At 52.2% G+C, this 15,731-nt stretch overlaps 1 protein-coding gene across 4 annotated transcripts; it reads left to right on the top strand.

The window, feature by feature from the left end:
* The first annotated feature begins 635 nt into the window (after positions 1–635).
* Positions 636–15,028, top strand: LOC149851841 (tumor necrosis factor receptor superfamily member 14-like). 4 transcript variants are annotated; one of them, XM_090030304.1, is made up of 8 exons: positions 636–2,651; positions 4,358–4,463; positions 5,703–5,828; positions 7,401–7,592; positions 7,837–7,927; positions 9,974–10,155; positions 10,509–10,525; positions 10,956–15,028. In XM_090030304.1, the coding sequence occupies exons 1-8, from the start codon at positions 2,643–2,645 to the stop codon at positions 10,977–10,979; spliced, it is 747 nt and encodes a 248-aa protein (XP_089886430.1). In that variant the 5' UTR covers positions 636–2,642; the 3' UTR covers positions 10,980–15,028. The 4 variants fall into 4 exon arrangements, with proteins under 4 accessions (XP_089886430.1, XP_089886429.1, XP_089886431.1 ...); XM_090030303.1 differs by having other exon boundaries at positions 646–2,651; positions 11,385–15,028; XM_090030305.1 differs by having other exon boundaries at positions 875–2,651; positions 7,437–7,592; positions 11,385–15,028.
* Positions 15,029–15,731: the final 703 nt, after the last annotated feature.

The following is a 15,731-nucleotide window of genomic DNA, read 5'->3' as shown; positions in this document are numbered from 1 at the left end:
CCGCTTATAAAATGACTGGTTTGCATCAGCAGGGTTCAAATAATGCCTGTTTCTGTTTGCAACCAGGTGATGATGTCAGAAAAGGTATTTGAGGCCACCTGGTCTGGGGGATCTCTTCCTCCAGCAGACATCTTGGAACTCAAGCAGGTACCTCAGGTTGCTGTCTGCATGATTTAGTGAGTATGCTTGAAGATTAGCTAGAAAGTTAGATCTAATAAATCAGACACATAACAAAAGGGTCACTGAACTCTATATTTGATGAAAGGCTCAAAATATTCTGCTTTGCTCAAGGTGTTTTCTTTAATATTCCTCTGTCCTGTACCCCTTCCCCAGTCTCTTCCTCTCCGATCAATAAATGTTATCTGGTACAGCATGCCTAGCTGTGGATTCTTGAGGGAAGAGATAAGGGACCAACTGTTTATCTCCCTTTGCCTGGCTAGTTAAAGTGGGCTTGGCTTTTTACTTTCCTCCAGTGCAGGAGGCAACTTTTGAATGCTTCAGGCTAAAAGAAGCACCCCAAAATACCAAAGTGGGGTGAGGACCCCCAAGGTCTGCAGGGTCTGTGTACCCTGGGCTGCACAGAGCCCTAACAGAGACCGGAGCCTGCGTGGTTGCAGCAATCACCCCAGGCTTGCTGGTGTGCTTCAGGAAGGGGATTGGCCAAATGTAGGTACCCCAGGGGAGACACTTGAAGAGTGGTTTTGGGCATGGCACAAGGAGAGAGTGATTTAATGTATTAGCACTCCCTACTGTCCCACCACAGGCTTTAGTTCTGGTATTGCTCAAGAGCCACCCCCAGCAGTCAGGACTTTTTAATAACAAAAGGTGGACCATTGATTAAGCAAGACCCAGACAACCAACACCTTCTTCTAAGAAGTAAAGGATATACAAATCTTTGTGCCCAGACTTTAAATTTAATTTATGAAGTGTTTAACAAGGAATTACTTGAAGATGCTAGAGTTAAGAGGTATCAAACAGGGAGTAGGATGGCTAACAAGGTGCACTTTATGAGGAAAGAAATCACTCAAGCACACGATAGCTGCAACTAAGTGCCCAGCTCTTCTCAGGCTATGGATTCATGTCGTGGAGGAAGCTGTCAGGACAGACCATCTCTGCCTGTGAGGTGAGATACAACTGCTGCCAAAGACAGATGATACTGGACTTTGGGATGAGTGGGGCTCATTAAATATTGTAATAAATACAGGCAACCCCCACTTAGTGCTTTTAATTGGTTCCCGAAAAACTGTGTGCTAAGCGAGACAGTGTTAAGTGAAACCGATTTTCCCATAGGAATTAATGCAAACAAATACAGTTTATTCCCCAAAATGGTTGGTCAAAGATTGTGACATCAGATCCAAAACCAAGCTTATGGTTTATCAAGCAGTCTTGATCCCCACCTTCCTGTCTGGAGCTGAGATGTGGACAATGTACAGGAGACACCTCAAAGTCCCTGGAGAAATACGATCGACGTTGCCTACAAAAGACCCTTTTAATCTAGCGGGAGGACAAACACATGGACCTCTCACAAGCAAACACCACGAGGTGATGATCATCCGCCACCAACTTTGTTGGGCTGCCCACATCATCCAGGTGTCTGACTCTAGGCTCCTGAAGCAAGGTTTATTCTCCCAGCTCAGTCCAGGCGTATGCTCGAGAGGAGGGCAAAGAAAGTGCTTCAAGGACATCCTTAAGGCCAACTTGAAGAAATGCAACATTGACATCAGCTTGTAGGCTATTGCCCAGGAGCACCCCAAACGGAGGAAGAGTTTGCTTCAAGGACCTCAGCACTTCGAAACCTCACAGCAACAGGGGATGGAAAAGCAGAGAGGCCGAAACAGCGTTGTGGGACTGAATCAGGAAGGCAGAGCCGTCCACACCACACGGAAGCATGTGCCCAAGTTGCGAAAGCACCTGTGGATGCCGCAGTGGCCTTTGTCAGTCATCTTCGGCCTCACGGATAAGTCTGGCATTGGAGACAATCCTCCTCCACGGGGAGGGATCGCTGCTCCATCCTTATAGTTAAAGGTACATCTCTGATTCAGATGACTAAAACTAGCATTCTTGGTGCCCTGCCAATGCCTCCAATGCTTCCCTTAGTCGTTCCTACCCCGGCATGACGGTTTATAGCAAGAGCCCAAGACAGTCTGCAAGGTACTATTGCGAAATAAAGGCGGGGCACCTCCAGCAACAGGCGGAAGAAAGGATCCTTCGGGTAGTGAGGCATGAGTGACTAGGGAGGCCCGAGGGCTGTGGACGCCTGCGGGGGGGGGAGAGGACAGCGCGAGTGGAGCTGCTCCTGCCTCCCGGGACGCTGGTGTTCAAGTCCGGGTCCGAGCGGGGCCCGCTGCGCCCCGGGGCCGAGGCCGGGGCCGGGGCCGGGCCCGGGCCTAGCGAGCTGCGCCCCCCACGCCGCCCCGCCCCTCCCCCCTGTGTTGTCAAGCGTTGCGGAAAGTCCCAAGTTCGCAGCTCAGCTTTCGCTTTCACCTTGTCCCGTGGCCCAGCGCGACGCGGCCCCTGCCCCTGGCCCTGGCCCGGGGTTAGGGTCCTGCCCGGAGAGCGGGGCCGTGCGGAGCAGCCGGGCAGCGCGGGGGCTGCATGGGGGCGTGTGGCGGCGGGCGGGGCGGGGCTTCCCGGCGGGGACCATGAAGCTGGTAAGGAAAGGGCTGTGCGGGGCGCGGGGGGGCAGTGCGGGCCCCGGGCGGGGCGGCGCGGGGGGGGGGCAGTGCGGGCCCTGGGCAGTGGTGTCAGTGCGCGGGGCGCGGGGGGGGCAGGGCGGCGGGGCGCGGGGGGGCAGTGCGGGCCCCGGGCAGGGCGGGGGGGGGCAGTGCGGGCCCCGGGCAGTGCTGTCAGTGCGCGGGGGGGGGCAGTGCGGGCCCCGGGCGGGGCGGCGCGGGGGGGGGGGGCAGTGCGGGCCCCGGGCAGTGGTGTCGGGGCGCGGGGGGGCAGTGCGGGCCCCGGGCAGGGCGGCGGGGGGACAGTGCGGGCGGGCGGGGCGGCGCCGCCCGGCCCCGTGTGGCAGCCGCGGACGTGGCAGCGCTACAAGCCGCGCCGGCGCTGCTCCGCGCCCGCCCCGAGCCGCGGGCAGGAGCGGCCGGGCCAGGCGTAGCTCGGGGCCGCGCAGGCCCGACCCGCAGGGCTGTGGCCCGGCCGCATGTCCGGCCCCCGAGAGCCGCAGGTTCACTGCCTCACGCAGCCACATTTGCCCCCATCGCTTCTGGCCGCAGCTTTTGCTTTCATCTCCTCCTGCTGCTTCTGCTTCTGCTTCTGCTTGCACCTGCCCGCCTCTGCCTCTGCCACCGCTCGGCCGGGCTGGTGGGAGCTGTGTAACCCCGCAGGGGCCCCGGGCCGATGCTGGCAGGGGGGCAAGGCAGTCTCGCACCTCAGCGCCCAGGAGTCTCCCCAGGGCGCCTGGACTTGGCCCCGGGGATGCGACTCCCACTGAAAAGCCAGGGGGGCACGTCCCAGACCGTGCCCTCGGGGAGAGGCCCCGCAGAGGCAGCGCTCCTGTGCGGGAGCGGCTGAGCTGCGCGCAGACGGGCAGGGAGATCCTCCGGGGCTTGCAACATGACGAGTTTGGTGCAGAGCCAAGCGGCTGTGAGGAAACAGCAGAACAGGCCCCAGCCAGATCTCCGTCCCGTTGCCCTTTGTTCAGAGGCCCGATGGGCGCAGGAGCAGGCTTGGAAGCTACTTTGGACCCAGCAGCCTCAGGGGACCGTGGGCTGGGGCCTGCGGGGCTACAAAAGGCTTTCCGTTCCAGGTGTGGACAGACTGGGACACGCTCACTTTAAGCTCAGGCTGTGCCTGGTCCGTGGGGCCGTTGCGCTGTGGCGTGGTGGCACATTTTTCCCCTGTAGTTTCAAACTGAACGGAGGGAACCGGGGAGGGGATGGGCCTGGGAAGTTTCGAGGCAGCTGCAGCTAAGAAAAGATCCTTGTGGGCTGTGAGGAGAGGGCAGCCGGCGATGACGCTACACCCCGGCAGGACTGAGGCCCCTGAGCGTGGTTCACTGGAGCTGCTGCCCTCGTGCTGTGGAGCACACATCACCTCCTGTTGCAGACGGGCCCTCCAGATCAGTGTCCTCAGCTGCTTTTAGTGCTCTTGCCAGGCGACTCCTCTGGGTTGGGAGAGGCTGGTGTATGAAAGCTACTGGAGGTCCGTGGGGCTGGCGCAGCAGGGCTGAGAAGGAGAGGGGTTGGCTTCAAGTGCTGTCACCACTGGGTTTTTCAGCTGTTACAGGCCAAAGCCTCCCAGTGCTGTGATGCTGCCGTGTATCTTGCTGTGTGCAGGGCTGCATGCAGGATAGTCTGTCCCTGGTGTTGTACGAAACAAAACCCCTTTCTTCTTTTTCTCCTTGCAGACTTTTCTCGTGTTCTTGGTAATTAAAGCAGTTCCTGCAGAAGCTATGGTCTGCAATGCAGGAGAGTACGCAGTACATGGCGAGTGTTGTCCTATGTGCAGTCCAGGTACGTAAATGTGGTTTCTTTTGGAAACAAAGCCCTTTCCTAAAGCAGCCCCCTTGCCTGGCCTCCTCTTCTAGCCTACGTTGTCTCTGGACACAACTCCGGACACCAAAGCTTGTACAATTGGAGTGACAGTGGTGGGATGCAAGTTCTCTACCCTGCAGAACCAATTCATGTATATCAGCAGAGTGCCCGGGTGTAGACGCAACATGTGCTAACAGAAGGAACTGGGCATCTTCCCCAACAGCATGAGAGAAGCTGATAAAGGCACCTATCTGTGGGCAGAGCTGCATCCACCCCACCGGTTCAGTGCTTTAAGACCAAAACTGAGCAACCCAAGCTGCACTGGGAGCTAAACTTCTGGGCATACAATGCATGTTATGAATGCATCAGAGGAGGATGTGGGGTGGGTTAATCTCACGGCTGAGGCACTGCGTAGAACACGGGAGATCCCAAAAGAGATTTTCTGCGTGGCTTTGGCTAAGTTGCACTCATCATCTCTTTGCTGGCTGTCTGGGCCTTAGCCTGGCAGCTTACTGGTGGGAGTGGGGATGGTCTCACAAAGACCCTTGCTCAGTGCTGGACACAATGTGATTCTGTTTCCATGGAAACCCTAACACAGGCAATCGCCAGTTTATGTTACCCTAATTCCCTGTAGCCAGGGACTTCTTCTGTCACACAGTTTCAGTCCTGCCCCCAGCCAGAGTCCTACAGTGTGCTTTCAAGAGGCCCTTATCACCAGCTCCTTTAAGCCCTCTTCCCAGGCAGTCACCGGGCACTCACATGGCCCGTGCTGTGGAGAGCACCCTGCAGACACCAGTCCGCCTGGGGACTCCCCAGGGAGATCTGCAGTCCCTGGGATTCCATCTTCTGAGGAGCCCAGACCCTGCACAGTCACATGAGGACATGCACATGCATGACAGGGCCCGTGTCCTGCTCCACAGACTGGAAGCATGAGTGCAGTGGGGATAACAACATAACAGCATGGTCACACACACGCCATCATTTGTGCCCAACCATCCTGTACTTGTGTTGAGCAGACAGAACTGGTCTGATGGGTCACAGTCTCCAAATTGGTAGAGTACTTCCTGATGAGAACTCTGGATTTTAGCAAACTGGGTGTGGAACGGGTGTGCATCATAATGCGCACTTGCCTGTGCCTGTATGTCGTCTGTCCATGAAGAATGTATCAGATATACCGCCTTGGTTCAGACAGGAGCTAATGATTTTGTGTGCCTTTAGGTCAACGAGTACAGAAACATTGCAACAATTTCTCCTCCACAACCTGCATTCCTTGTGTAGGAAACACATATACAGACCATCCCAATGGCTTAGAGGAGTGCAGAAGATGTAAATTTTGTGATGAAGGTAAAGACACTGTGAAATGTTGAATGTGACTTTATTCTGGTTCCCCCTTTACCCCAGGCACACGACCAGACCTCCAGAGTCTGAGGTTCAGCTTCTAACTTATTTTTGCAGCCCTCTGGAGCCTGGCAGTAGTCACCTAGATTGGCAGCAGGGTTTTATGTATTTCATTTAAAGAAATAGGAGGAATGTTTTATTATTTAGGAAAAGAATGCTTTCACCTTTGCCAGCCCCAGTGCCTCCTCACTTGCATGTTGTACCGGGGGGAGATCAGACCCTTGCCTTTCAAGCAGTGGCTAAGGAGCTGCTGCTCTAGTGCAGAAGACAGAAGGTGCTTGGGGAACTTCAAGCTGCGTTTGTGACTTAAGTTCCCAGTTGTGGGGCCATGATGGTCTGGTCTCAACGTACGTTAGAGCAGGTTGAAGGCAGCAAGGCAGAAGGCTAGCCTAGCAGATGTTATGACAGCTGGGTGCCCTTCGAAAGTCCCAGGGCAAGGCAGTGCTCCTCAAGTGCTGTTGAAGCCCTGATTCCATGTTGTCTGATACCTGGGGCCAGGTTTTTACCTGGCACACAGAGAATGCAGGGGAGTGTTGAGTCTCATCTCCCTTGTAGGTGATTAGCGCTCACTTGGTAGCCTTTTGGTACTACCCTGTAGTCATTTGGCCCAAATGTAAATGCAACCCAAGGAGTATGAGAGGGGAGATGGCTGTGGGTGGTGTGATGTACATAGAAGCAGGGGCAGATTTGGGGGTGGGGAGGTGTGGTGGCATGGATGCAGCCCCTTTCAGTCAACTGTGTTACGGGATCAGCAGCTGGGGACTTCTTTTTTTTTCCATTCCCCAAAATAAGCATCCCCTCCTCCCTTCCCCTCTTTAGTCAGCAGCACCTCCCCTCCCATCCCCACCTCCCCTCTCCCTTTGCCACCACTCTTGTTGCCTTTTTCTGTCGAGGGCGTGGGAAGCTCCATAGCCTGTGCTGCACGCTCCAGCTCTGCTGTTTGTGGAGGTGGGCTGAGCTGTGGGCAGCAGTAGCAGAGTCTGGGTCCCTCCTTTCTGCCTTACCACCCTGGGAGCAGGCATGATGGTAGGGAACCTGGTGTTAATCAGCCTGGTGTTGCTCCGTCTCTGACTCAACCTGCCTTCATGTGCAGCTGAGCTGGAGTGAGGCAGGAGCAGCTCTGAATGCCCCCCAAGTCAGCTGTGGGCAGCAGTGGGAGGGAAGAGGAAGGAGAAAGGGGAGAAGAGGGAATGGATCACTGCACAGGGGTGAAGGGAGGGAAGGAGGAAAGATTTTGACCTGCTTGAGGGACTTAAAAATAGTTGCTTGCTGCTGCTCGTGTTGTATGGTCTGTCCACCGTGGTGAAGGGGGTGGGATGGGAGCAGGGCTGCAGCCAGACCTGCAGCACAGGTCGCGACTCTTGCATTCCCTTTCCGAAATCCTGAATCTGCCCATGCATGGCAGCGCTTGTTCAATAGGTCAGCATGCCCAGGTCTGGGAGCTGTCATGCTGTTAGAGGTGTAGCAGCATGGGGTGTGCATGTACGTCTGCTTTTGTCTCTGCTGTTGATTCCTCAGGTGAAGGGGCTTGTTGTCTGTGTGATTTTCCCATAGAACTCGAATTGATAATAAAAGAAAAATGTACATACACAAGAAACACAGTGTGTGGCTGCAGAGTGGGCTATTTCTGCCATGTCTTTCACGATGAGGACTGCGAAATGTGTGAAAAACAGACCATCTGCCCCCCTGGCTCTTGGGTGTCTATTCCAGGTAAGGGGTCGTAGTGGCCACACCATCAAGGGCAGACTCCTGCACTCACAGACTGAACTGGGGAAGAGGTAACGGCAGTTTAACCATTCAAGACTGAGGGAGGGTGCTGAGCCAGAGCAGCAGCTGGAGGAGCTGGTGGGATGTATGCAGGCTGCAGCTGCCTTGGTTTGGAGATGTTTCTGCAGTCAAGGCTGCTTTGGGCCACACTTCGACATAAGCATCCCTCTGCCTTCCTGTCTTACAGGTACAGCGACCAGTGACAACGTATGTGAGATCTGTCCTAAGGGAACCTTTTCAGCAGCAAATATGTCAACAGTCTGCACACCGTGGACCAGGTAGGTGCCTGACTTTTCCTGGCGCTTTCTTGCATTGACTTTCTACTTTGCTCTGTGTTTCCCTTCAGGATTGCATCTTTCAGCTGAAGTTGCTGGTACATCAGCTGTGGGTAAAGGAGCTCCAAGGACAGCACACATTAATGAGTTGAGGCCCCAGGCTGAGTAGTGGGGCGTCCCTCCAAGGCTGGGGACAGGAGTCCTTTTCTGCTTCCTCTGCTGCTCTCTGCCTCTCATCCTCATTGCACAGGGGCATGTGGAGGGGCCAGGTGGATCTGAGCACTGGGCCAATGCTGGGAAGCTGTCCATCCGCCTGTGCAGCACAACTGCTTTTCCAAGGCTGAGCGGGCCACCCTCGTGTGGCCGTAGAGGAGGAGTTTGACTTTCTCAGGCTCCTGGTAGATGTGGAGTTAGAGGCGTCATGGAACCTGATGCACGACCCAAGCAATCATGCTTCCTGCCATGCTACACAAGCATGTGTATTGTGGGGTCAGGGATCAAATCCAAATCAAGTCATATTGCCAGTGCAGGGGGAGCACAAGATCATGATCTCCATCTACACCTGCACTACCAGTAGCAAGCCAGTCACTGATTCGTGCTCCCAGCCTTGGAAGTACAGCAGAGTCAAGGAATCCAAGTGCTGCCCCTCAGGCTGGGAGTGGCAGCTGATCACAGCTCCCAGCCTCAGTGGCATGGTGGAGCCCTTGACTCGGCTGCATCCCCAAGGTTGGCAGGTGATTTGAGCACCTAGCCTCCAGAGCACGTGGGAATCGAGGGCTCCCATGTGCTCCTGAGCCTGGAAGCCCTGACCAGCTGATGCCTGGTCACGTACAATTTAAGGCAGGATGGGAACCAGCCACAGAGTTATTACATATATTTTATGTCATAACTTTGGTGGTTATTATTTGTTTTATTGTGCCATTAATTGTATTAACATGTAGCCAGGTTACAAGCTCATTAATCACACCTGAGGTGTAACACCCACCAGGGGTATCGGAATATAAAGTATAAATGCATATTTTAAAGTTATTCAATGCAAAACGCTCCAGTGAGGCTGAATTGGCCCTCAGCATAGTGGTTTTATGGAAGACTCTCAGCCTTTCTATCCCTTGGATGGTGCTAAGTGCCATGGTAGAGTGTGATAGTGAATGCCTCTGGGTTTCCTGTGCCCTGGGTGGTATCAAAGTCTGTATGGGAATGTCCCTGTTCCTGCTTTAGGTCTGCGGAGGCCCCTGAGGGGAGGGCAGCAGGGCGGAGAGCCCTGGATCCTTGCCCCACGGTGTGGGGGAGAGAGGCTGTGTACTGGGGCCTGACACCAACAGCTGGGGCTCAGGCACTGCCAGGGTGGGAAGGGCACCGTGGGCCCTGGTTTCGTAGCCCTGGCAGCTGCGGGTCCCCACCGGCAGGGCTGGGAGGGGTAGCGGGGTGCAGGTCAGGAGTGAAGGGCACCAGCAGGCCTGTGGGTTAGGAGTGAGAAGCACTGGCAGGTATGGGGGCTATGGGTTGGGAGTGAGGGGCACAAATAGGGCTGTGGGGCTGTGGGTTGAGAGTGTGGGGCACCAGCATATCAGGGCTGCTCAGCACCACAAAGCAGCAGTGGAGATAGTTGCAGCAAAGGGGGCGGGGGAGCTCTGATTTTCTGTGATTAAAAAACCAAAATCAAATCCAAAATATTTAAGTATTTAGCATTAATTTTGTTATAATGATTGAGGCACTGGAAGGCTTCCAAATAGCTTTGAAATTGTCAATGCATCAATAAAAAAGTGTGCTCAACTGATGCCTGTATAGATGGTGGTATATCATTTTAATTGTGGAAAAACAAGGATTTGGGGTTTTAAAAAAGGAGAGTTTTGGATTTTTTTGTCACAGAAACTGGGATTTTCATAGAGAAAAAGAATGGTATGCCTGTGATAACTCCATTCCTGCCACCTGTTAACACTTGATGCTTTTATACCTTATGTTCCCGGCCCTGCCCAGGTTGCTTGTCTGTGGGGATGCTGGTGACACATCTGTTTGCTCCTAATGTGCATGTATCTTCCTTTATTCCAGGTGCGAAGACAGTGGTATGGTTGAAGTAAAGGCCGGGACGTCTACTTCAGATGCAGATTGTGGAAGCAGAGGTTATGCGACAGTTGTGACAGTGACAGTTTGTGTTGTACTTGTCTTGTTGTTGATATCTGCAGCAGTGGTCTTCTACTGGCGAGGAAGAAAGACGAGACTGTATGTGCCACGTAAGTGTCAGCAGCCGAGAGCTCCTAGCATTCCAAGGGGCGGCTGTGACTCGGGGCGGCCGCGTGTGCCCGGTGGACTTTGTTTCCCCTGCAAGATCCTGAGCAGCAAGTTCTAACTAGGAGCCCTGAGCATGTCAGATAAGGGTTGGGCCTTCACCATTGTACTTCTACCCTGGGCATCTCCCCTGGGGTTAGTGCAGGTAACAGTCACAGCCATGCAGTCCAAGCACTGTCCCTTGGCCACCCCGTGTGCAGCTACAGGCAGAGGTCGGTCTTGTGATCTTAATTGCTTGAATACTGTAATGCAAAACGCCCAACTACTGTCTGACAGGACTGCTTTCTTTCCTTTGCAGCTATACAGGAGGCAGAGGTGAGTGCCTGACGGCTCATTTTTTACGTGCCCCAACCAAAGTCAGCTTGTTCGACAGGGCATTGTGAGCTGTGTCTGTGTGCTGGAAGAGTCTTGACTGACTGGTGTGTGTGAGTGTGCGAGTGAGACCAGCTTTTGGGAGCCAACAGCCCCTTTACGGAGGAGTGGAGGGATGCTGCAAGGGAGCTAATTAACTGATGCAGCACCTTGCTCCATGTCAGCACAAGTCTTCCTTCTGCCATGGAAACCTTGAGGGAAATAGGCTGTCGCTTTTGAATTCCCCAAAATATACACGGCGTGAGCCCGCTGTGGTACTCTCCCAGATGTGCTGCAGGAAACTGAGTATGAACCCCTGGTGCAGTGAATGGGGATTGGGCTGGATAAGCATTGGTCAGGGATGATGTAAGAGTACATTTTTGTATTTGTGCAGGGGATTGGATCAGAGGACCCTTGAGGTCCCTTCCAACACTGGTTCATTGCAATGGAGCTCTGTGCATGGCTTGTCAGATGTGGGGCCAGTGTTCCACATGGAGACACAACTTGCATCTCTAGGAGAGCAGGACATGACCCTGAAATTCTGGACTGGCACAGAAAACGTGAAATGTTTGACTTAACTCGGTCTGTGCATAGACAGGGATTTGGCCTCTGATATTTGAGAAGTGCCGAGGTCCTGGAATGAGAGATACCCATGGAGGCTGGAGAACTGCGATAATTCAGTGTCAGGAGTGTCCTTGTTCCAAGGGGCAAATTGTATTGGTGTCTCAGCTGGAGTGGAGCATGGCCAAGAATGGCTATGCCACCTTTGAATCCCACAATAGACCTGGATGTTCCAAGTCTCTCTTATTTTTCATTTTTAAAGGACAGATGCCTTGCGAAACGTGAGGAAGCACTGGCGTGAGTGCCGGAGAATGGGCGTGAGATAGCCATAGGCATTCAGGAAACAACCTTACACCCTGGAGTGCTGGCTGTTCCAGGCGTCTGACCTGACACAGGCAAGATCAGTTGATGGAGGAAAGCTGTTGTAAAGGGGAAAAAACAAAGAGCTCTTAGCCAAGCCTGCAAGCCGTGTGTGTGGAGTCATGGGGAATAACCACCTGCCTAGCTCCTGTGGATAAGACCCAACAAGGAAGAACTAAGACTGCATCCAGCCCAGTGCAGGAACAGGGCGGTTTTCAGACTCCCTCATTGCTGCGTTCCAGTATCCTCCTGCTCTGGGCCAGGGTGCTTTATTGAGCTGTGTATCTGGAGTAGCATCATAGAAGCACCCTTGCGGGAGACAGCCACTGTACGACTATCCTGCAGCACTCAAATGTCTGAAGTCACACAGGAGCTTCCTCACCATCATCCAGCCTGTTGATGCCACACCCAAGGAGGCACAATGACAGATGTGCAACGAGAGGCTGAAGAAAACACCTGACAGTGACAATATGTACATTCCAGCAGCTGAGTCCTTCCCAGCAGGGGCTGACGAAGCATGGCAAAGGCGGCGATGTCTCAACCGACTATGTACCAGAGTCGGACCATCCAAGGGACGAATGAAGAAGTGCGGCTACACCATTGTTTCAACTGCCTGCGAGTGTGGCACAGAGCCTCAGACTGGGCAACACTTACTGCAGTGTTAGTTACATAAAGGCACATGTATAGTGAAAAATGTTGTAAAGTATATTAAACAAACACAAGCATGTGTACCAAAATGGTCAAACGTGGTGTAGAAACAGAAGAAGAAGAAGAAGAATGGGAAGCAGTCTCCTTTTTCCAGGTAACATCACTATCCCTGATTATCGCATTTCTATTATGAACTCTCCAGTGACCACACTGCCAAGATTGAGGACTGGCTTCATTGCATACCTACACTTGTATTCTTACTGGGTTTAGTCAGTTCTATGTGAGAATCTCCCAGGCATGTATCGTGTTAGATGCTGAGGCCACAAAGAGTTTCTGGTATCCAGAAATCTCTTTTGTCATTTCCTGTATTCCCCCATCCATTGATCCCTCAACCTGTTTTAGTTTTTCCACATTGAACCAGCTGATCTCCAAATAGTCCCGAAGTGGTTGATGTATGTAGTGTTAATATTGTAATAAATGAGAACAGGTTTTTATATAACCATAATGAGTACTTTTCCTCACAGTGCGCCTGCATGTACTTTTCCTTACAATACATCTGTCACTTCATAAGCACCTTTATCTAAGTCTCTTCTAGGTTTAATATACACAGAGAACATCTCAGGTAGGAAGTTTGTGTAGAAATCAAGTTGAACCTCTGTGGGTAGCCGCCCCATTCCCCCGACAGAAGAACTTTCCTGTTGTAGGGGACCAGTTTGTTGTAAAGGGCTTTCATTAGTATTTGTAGACAAAGGGGTTCTTGCCTGAGAGGCAAGATTACAGGAGAAGGCATTGGTGTTAACGTGTGAGATCCTGGGAGGTGGTGATTTTGAAGACTGGGGAAGAGGCTTTTCAGCTCAATCTGGGGAACAGTGGAAGCAAGTGCGGGGTTGTGGAGAAGCAGTTGGAGGGGTGATCCCTGCTGGCCTGGGTGGAAGCCTGGAGGGTAATGCCATCCTCTTGTGAGCTACATGAGCAGGTAGGGAGGTAAAGTAGAGGCCCAGCTCTGCTCTGCTGGCAGGCTCATGAATTGGGAGGAACAGCTGTGTTTTGCATGTGCTGTCATGCTGGCCTGCACTGTGTATCCAAATGTGCTGCAGATCAGAGGGCTCTTCAGCCCCTGTGCATTGCTAGATCTGAGACCCAACATTTGGAGCAGGCCTGCTGGCTGGCCCCTGGTGTAGGAGTAGGGCCGTGTGTGGCATAGGATTTCCTCCGTGTGGTGGTGTCTAGGCCTGAGCTTTTGCTTCTGACTGCCTAAAGGCCATCCGCTAATACAGAGCTGTGTGTTATTAGTGTTGTAAAGGACTTGACCATCCTCAGAGGAAAAGTGCTTGAGGGATGTGAAATATTAACTCTAAACGTAACGGCAGCTGCTTCAGTATCGCAGGGCTGAGTGCTGAGAGCAGGGGTGTGGGAGTCACAAAGGGGTGCTCTGGCCTCTGCCGTGCCTTTTTCCTGGTGCGTCATCTGGGGTAAAGTGTATGACTGCTTCCTGTGAGTAAAATGCACAATACCAATGTCATCAATCATTTTGCAAGAGTCTGCTCCTTCCTATCTTAGGGGTTGTGCTTCGAGGGGGAGCCTGGGGAAAGGGGCTATAAGAGAGCGCTCAGCTTTGGGAGTTGCAGCTTTGAGGCTCTGCGAGTTGGGGGCGGGGGTAGGCACAACTGTGGTGGGATCTTGTTTTTTTTATGTGACGTCATCCTGCTAAACAGACGTTGCAGTAGGAACCATTGCTGTCTTGGACTGTGTCTAGGAAGTGGTTTCCAGTGTGCAGATGAGAAAAGAAAGCAAAGCGTTATTTGCTTCTGTTCTGAAGTTTCCTACTAGCAAATGAGCCAGACATTAAATGGGTCTTGAGAGTTGGGACCAAGAAGGTGGGAAGTTGGTGAGAATTTGGGCCTGCACGTCTCCATGAAAATCAGTTCATGCTTGTGAAAAGTTCTGTGCTATGGTTGGGTCAGCACTTTCCAAAGGGAAGAGTGAAAACAACCCTTGGCCTGTAAAATTTCTGTATCCAGCTGAGTTGAAGCAACAGCATTTGAAGCTCTTTGTGTGTTGTTTGGGTTGCGCTCTTAAGGAGTTTGAGTACTGGCTTTAGTGATGATCGCTGGCAAGTGATGCTGCTAGAAATGATTCCCTTTTATGCAGTTTGAGTTCTAGTTCCATCTGCCCCGTCATACAACCACTGGAGCCCAAACAGGGCAAGCGCAGCTAGCAAGCCCACGGCTCAGGTACCCCATCAGTCAGGCCTCCCTGTCTTTTTGGCCAATTAGTGCCACCCAATCAGGCAGTAGGACCCCCATGATCCAGACAAAGGCACATGCTTGGGGAAAAAAAGGACCCTTAGTCATGACAAGCCTTACCCAGCAATTACCTTTCTTTGCCAGATTGCTTGCTACCTTTGTCCTCCTTGCTACCTTGAGACCGACTTCTCTTACTCCAGCCTTGGCCAGTAGATCCTGCAGCACAACTTCAGCAAGGCCGCAGCACCCCATGCCTCCAGACTCCTTCCCGAATGTAGCAGTAGCATAGTGATGATGGCTCCTTTCAGCCCCTCCTGGTCTAAACAGACACACCTTTGACTTGGACTGGTATCTTGCTTTAACTTAAAAAGCCCTTCTCCCTTTCTGGTATTTACTCATGAATATACTGAGAAGGAACCCTCAATATCGCCTTTCAGCCCTCGGTTGGCTAGGCTAAACAAGCCAAACTGGCTGAATCCATTGCCTCAAACACCGTAGTACCTGTTTTTTGCATCTCTTCTAGTTTGAATTCATGCTTTTTGGTCATAGGTGACCAGAACTGCGCACAATATTTTAAATGAGATTTGACAAATTCATTGAGGAATGGTGCAAATACTTCCCAGTCTCTTCTGATTGTACCTCATGAGATGCATTTCAGAGTTGCAGTAGGCTTTTGCACAGCTGTATCCCTTTGGTAGGTAATGGTCCTCCCATGAGCAACCAGTATACCCGTGCAGCAAAATCCCCAGAATTTGTTTTTATTTTCACAATGCTTTCCCTGCCCTTCCCCAACCATTTCTGAGTTCCTGTCTGCCCTCTCTATCCCTTATAAGTGATTACAAGCTAAGTTCTTGTATACTATAATTGTTATATGCCCGTTTTTATATTATAAATAGTGTTCTGTTATGTTTGTACTGACTTTTACTTTTTTGTATTGTATTATATTGTATTCCTATAATTTGTACATTGATTGTATTGTTTCATATGAATATTGTATGGTTTAGGCCTGTGCCTGTAAAGTGATGTCAAGTATCCATTCCCATCTTTTCCCATCTTGTCCCCATGCCTTGTTGTGTAAGTATGTTGCAGTTCTGTAACCTCTCCCATGTAAATTAGTTTTCCTTGAATGCCTGAAAGAGAAGAGTGACTGGATGAGTGAAACACAATGATAGCAAGACCCCCTACTAGATCATCTGACCATCAAAAGCAGTACCTGGACCATCGACCCAGCCATTGGAACCACCTTCAGCGTTCAAGACACAAAAGAGGAGGCAACCCCCCACTGTGCTGAGTCTGCACGTGCTCACTATGAACATCTGGAACGGGACTGACATTGCTTGGACGTGCCCTCCCCA

Source organism: Crocodylus siamensis, unplaced genomic scaffold, assembly GCF_052110815.1.
Source record: "Crocodylus siamensis isolate JL-2025a unplaced genomic scaffold, ASM5211081v1 HiC_scaffold_131, whole genome shotgun sequence".
Classification (NCBI taxonomy): Eukaryota; Metazoa; Chordata; order Crocodylia; family Crocodylidae; genus Crocodylus; species Crocodylus siamensis.
Note: the sequence above shows the minus strand (reverse complement) of the source record. Positions and strands in the feature narration are given on the sequence as shown.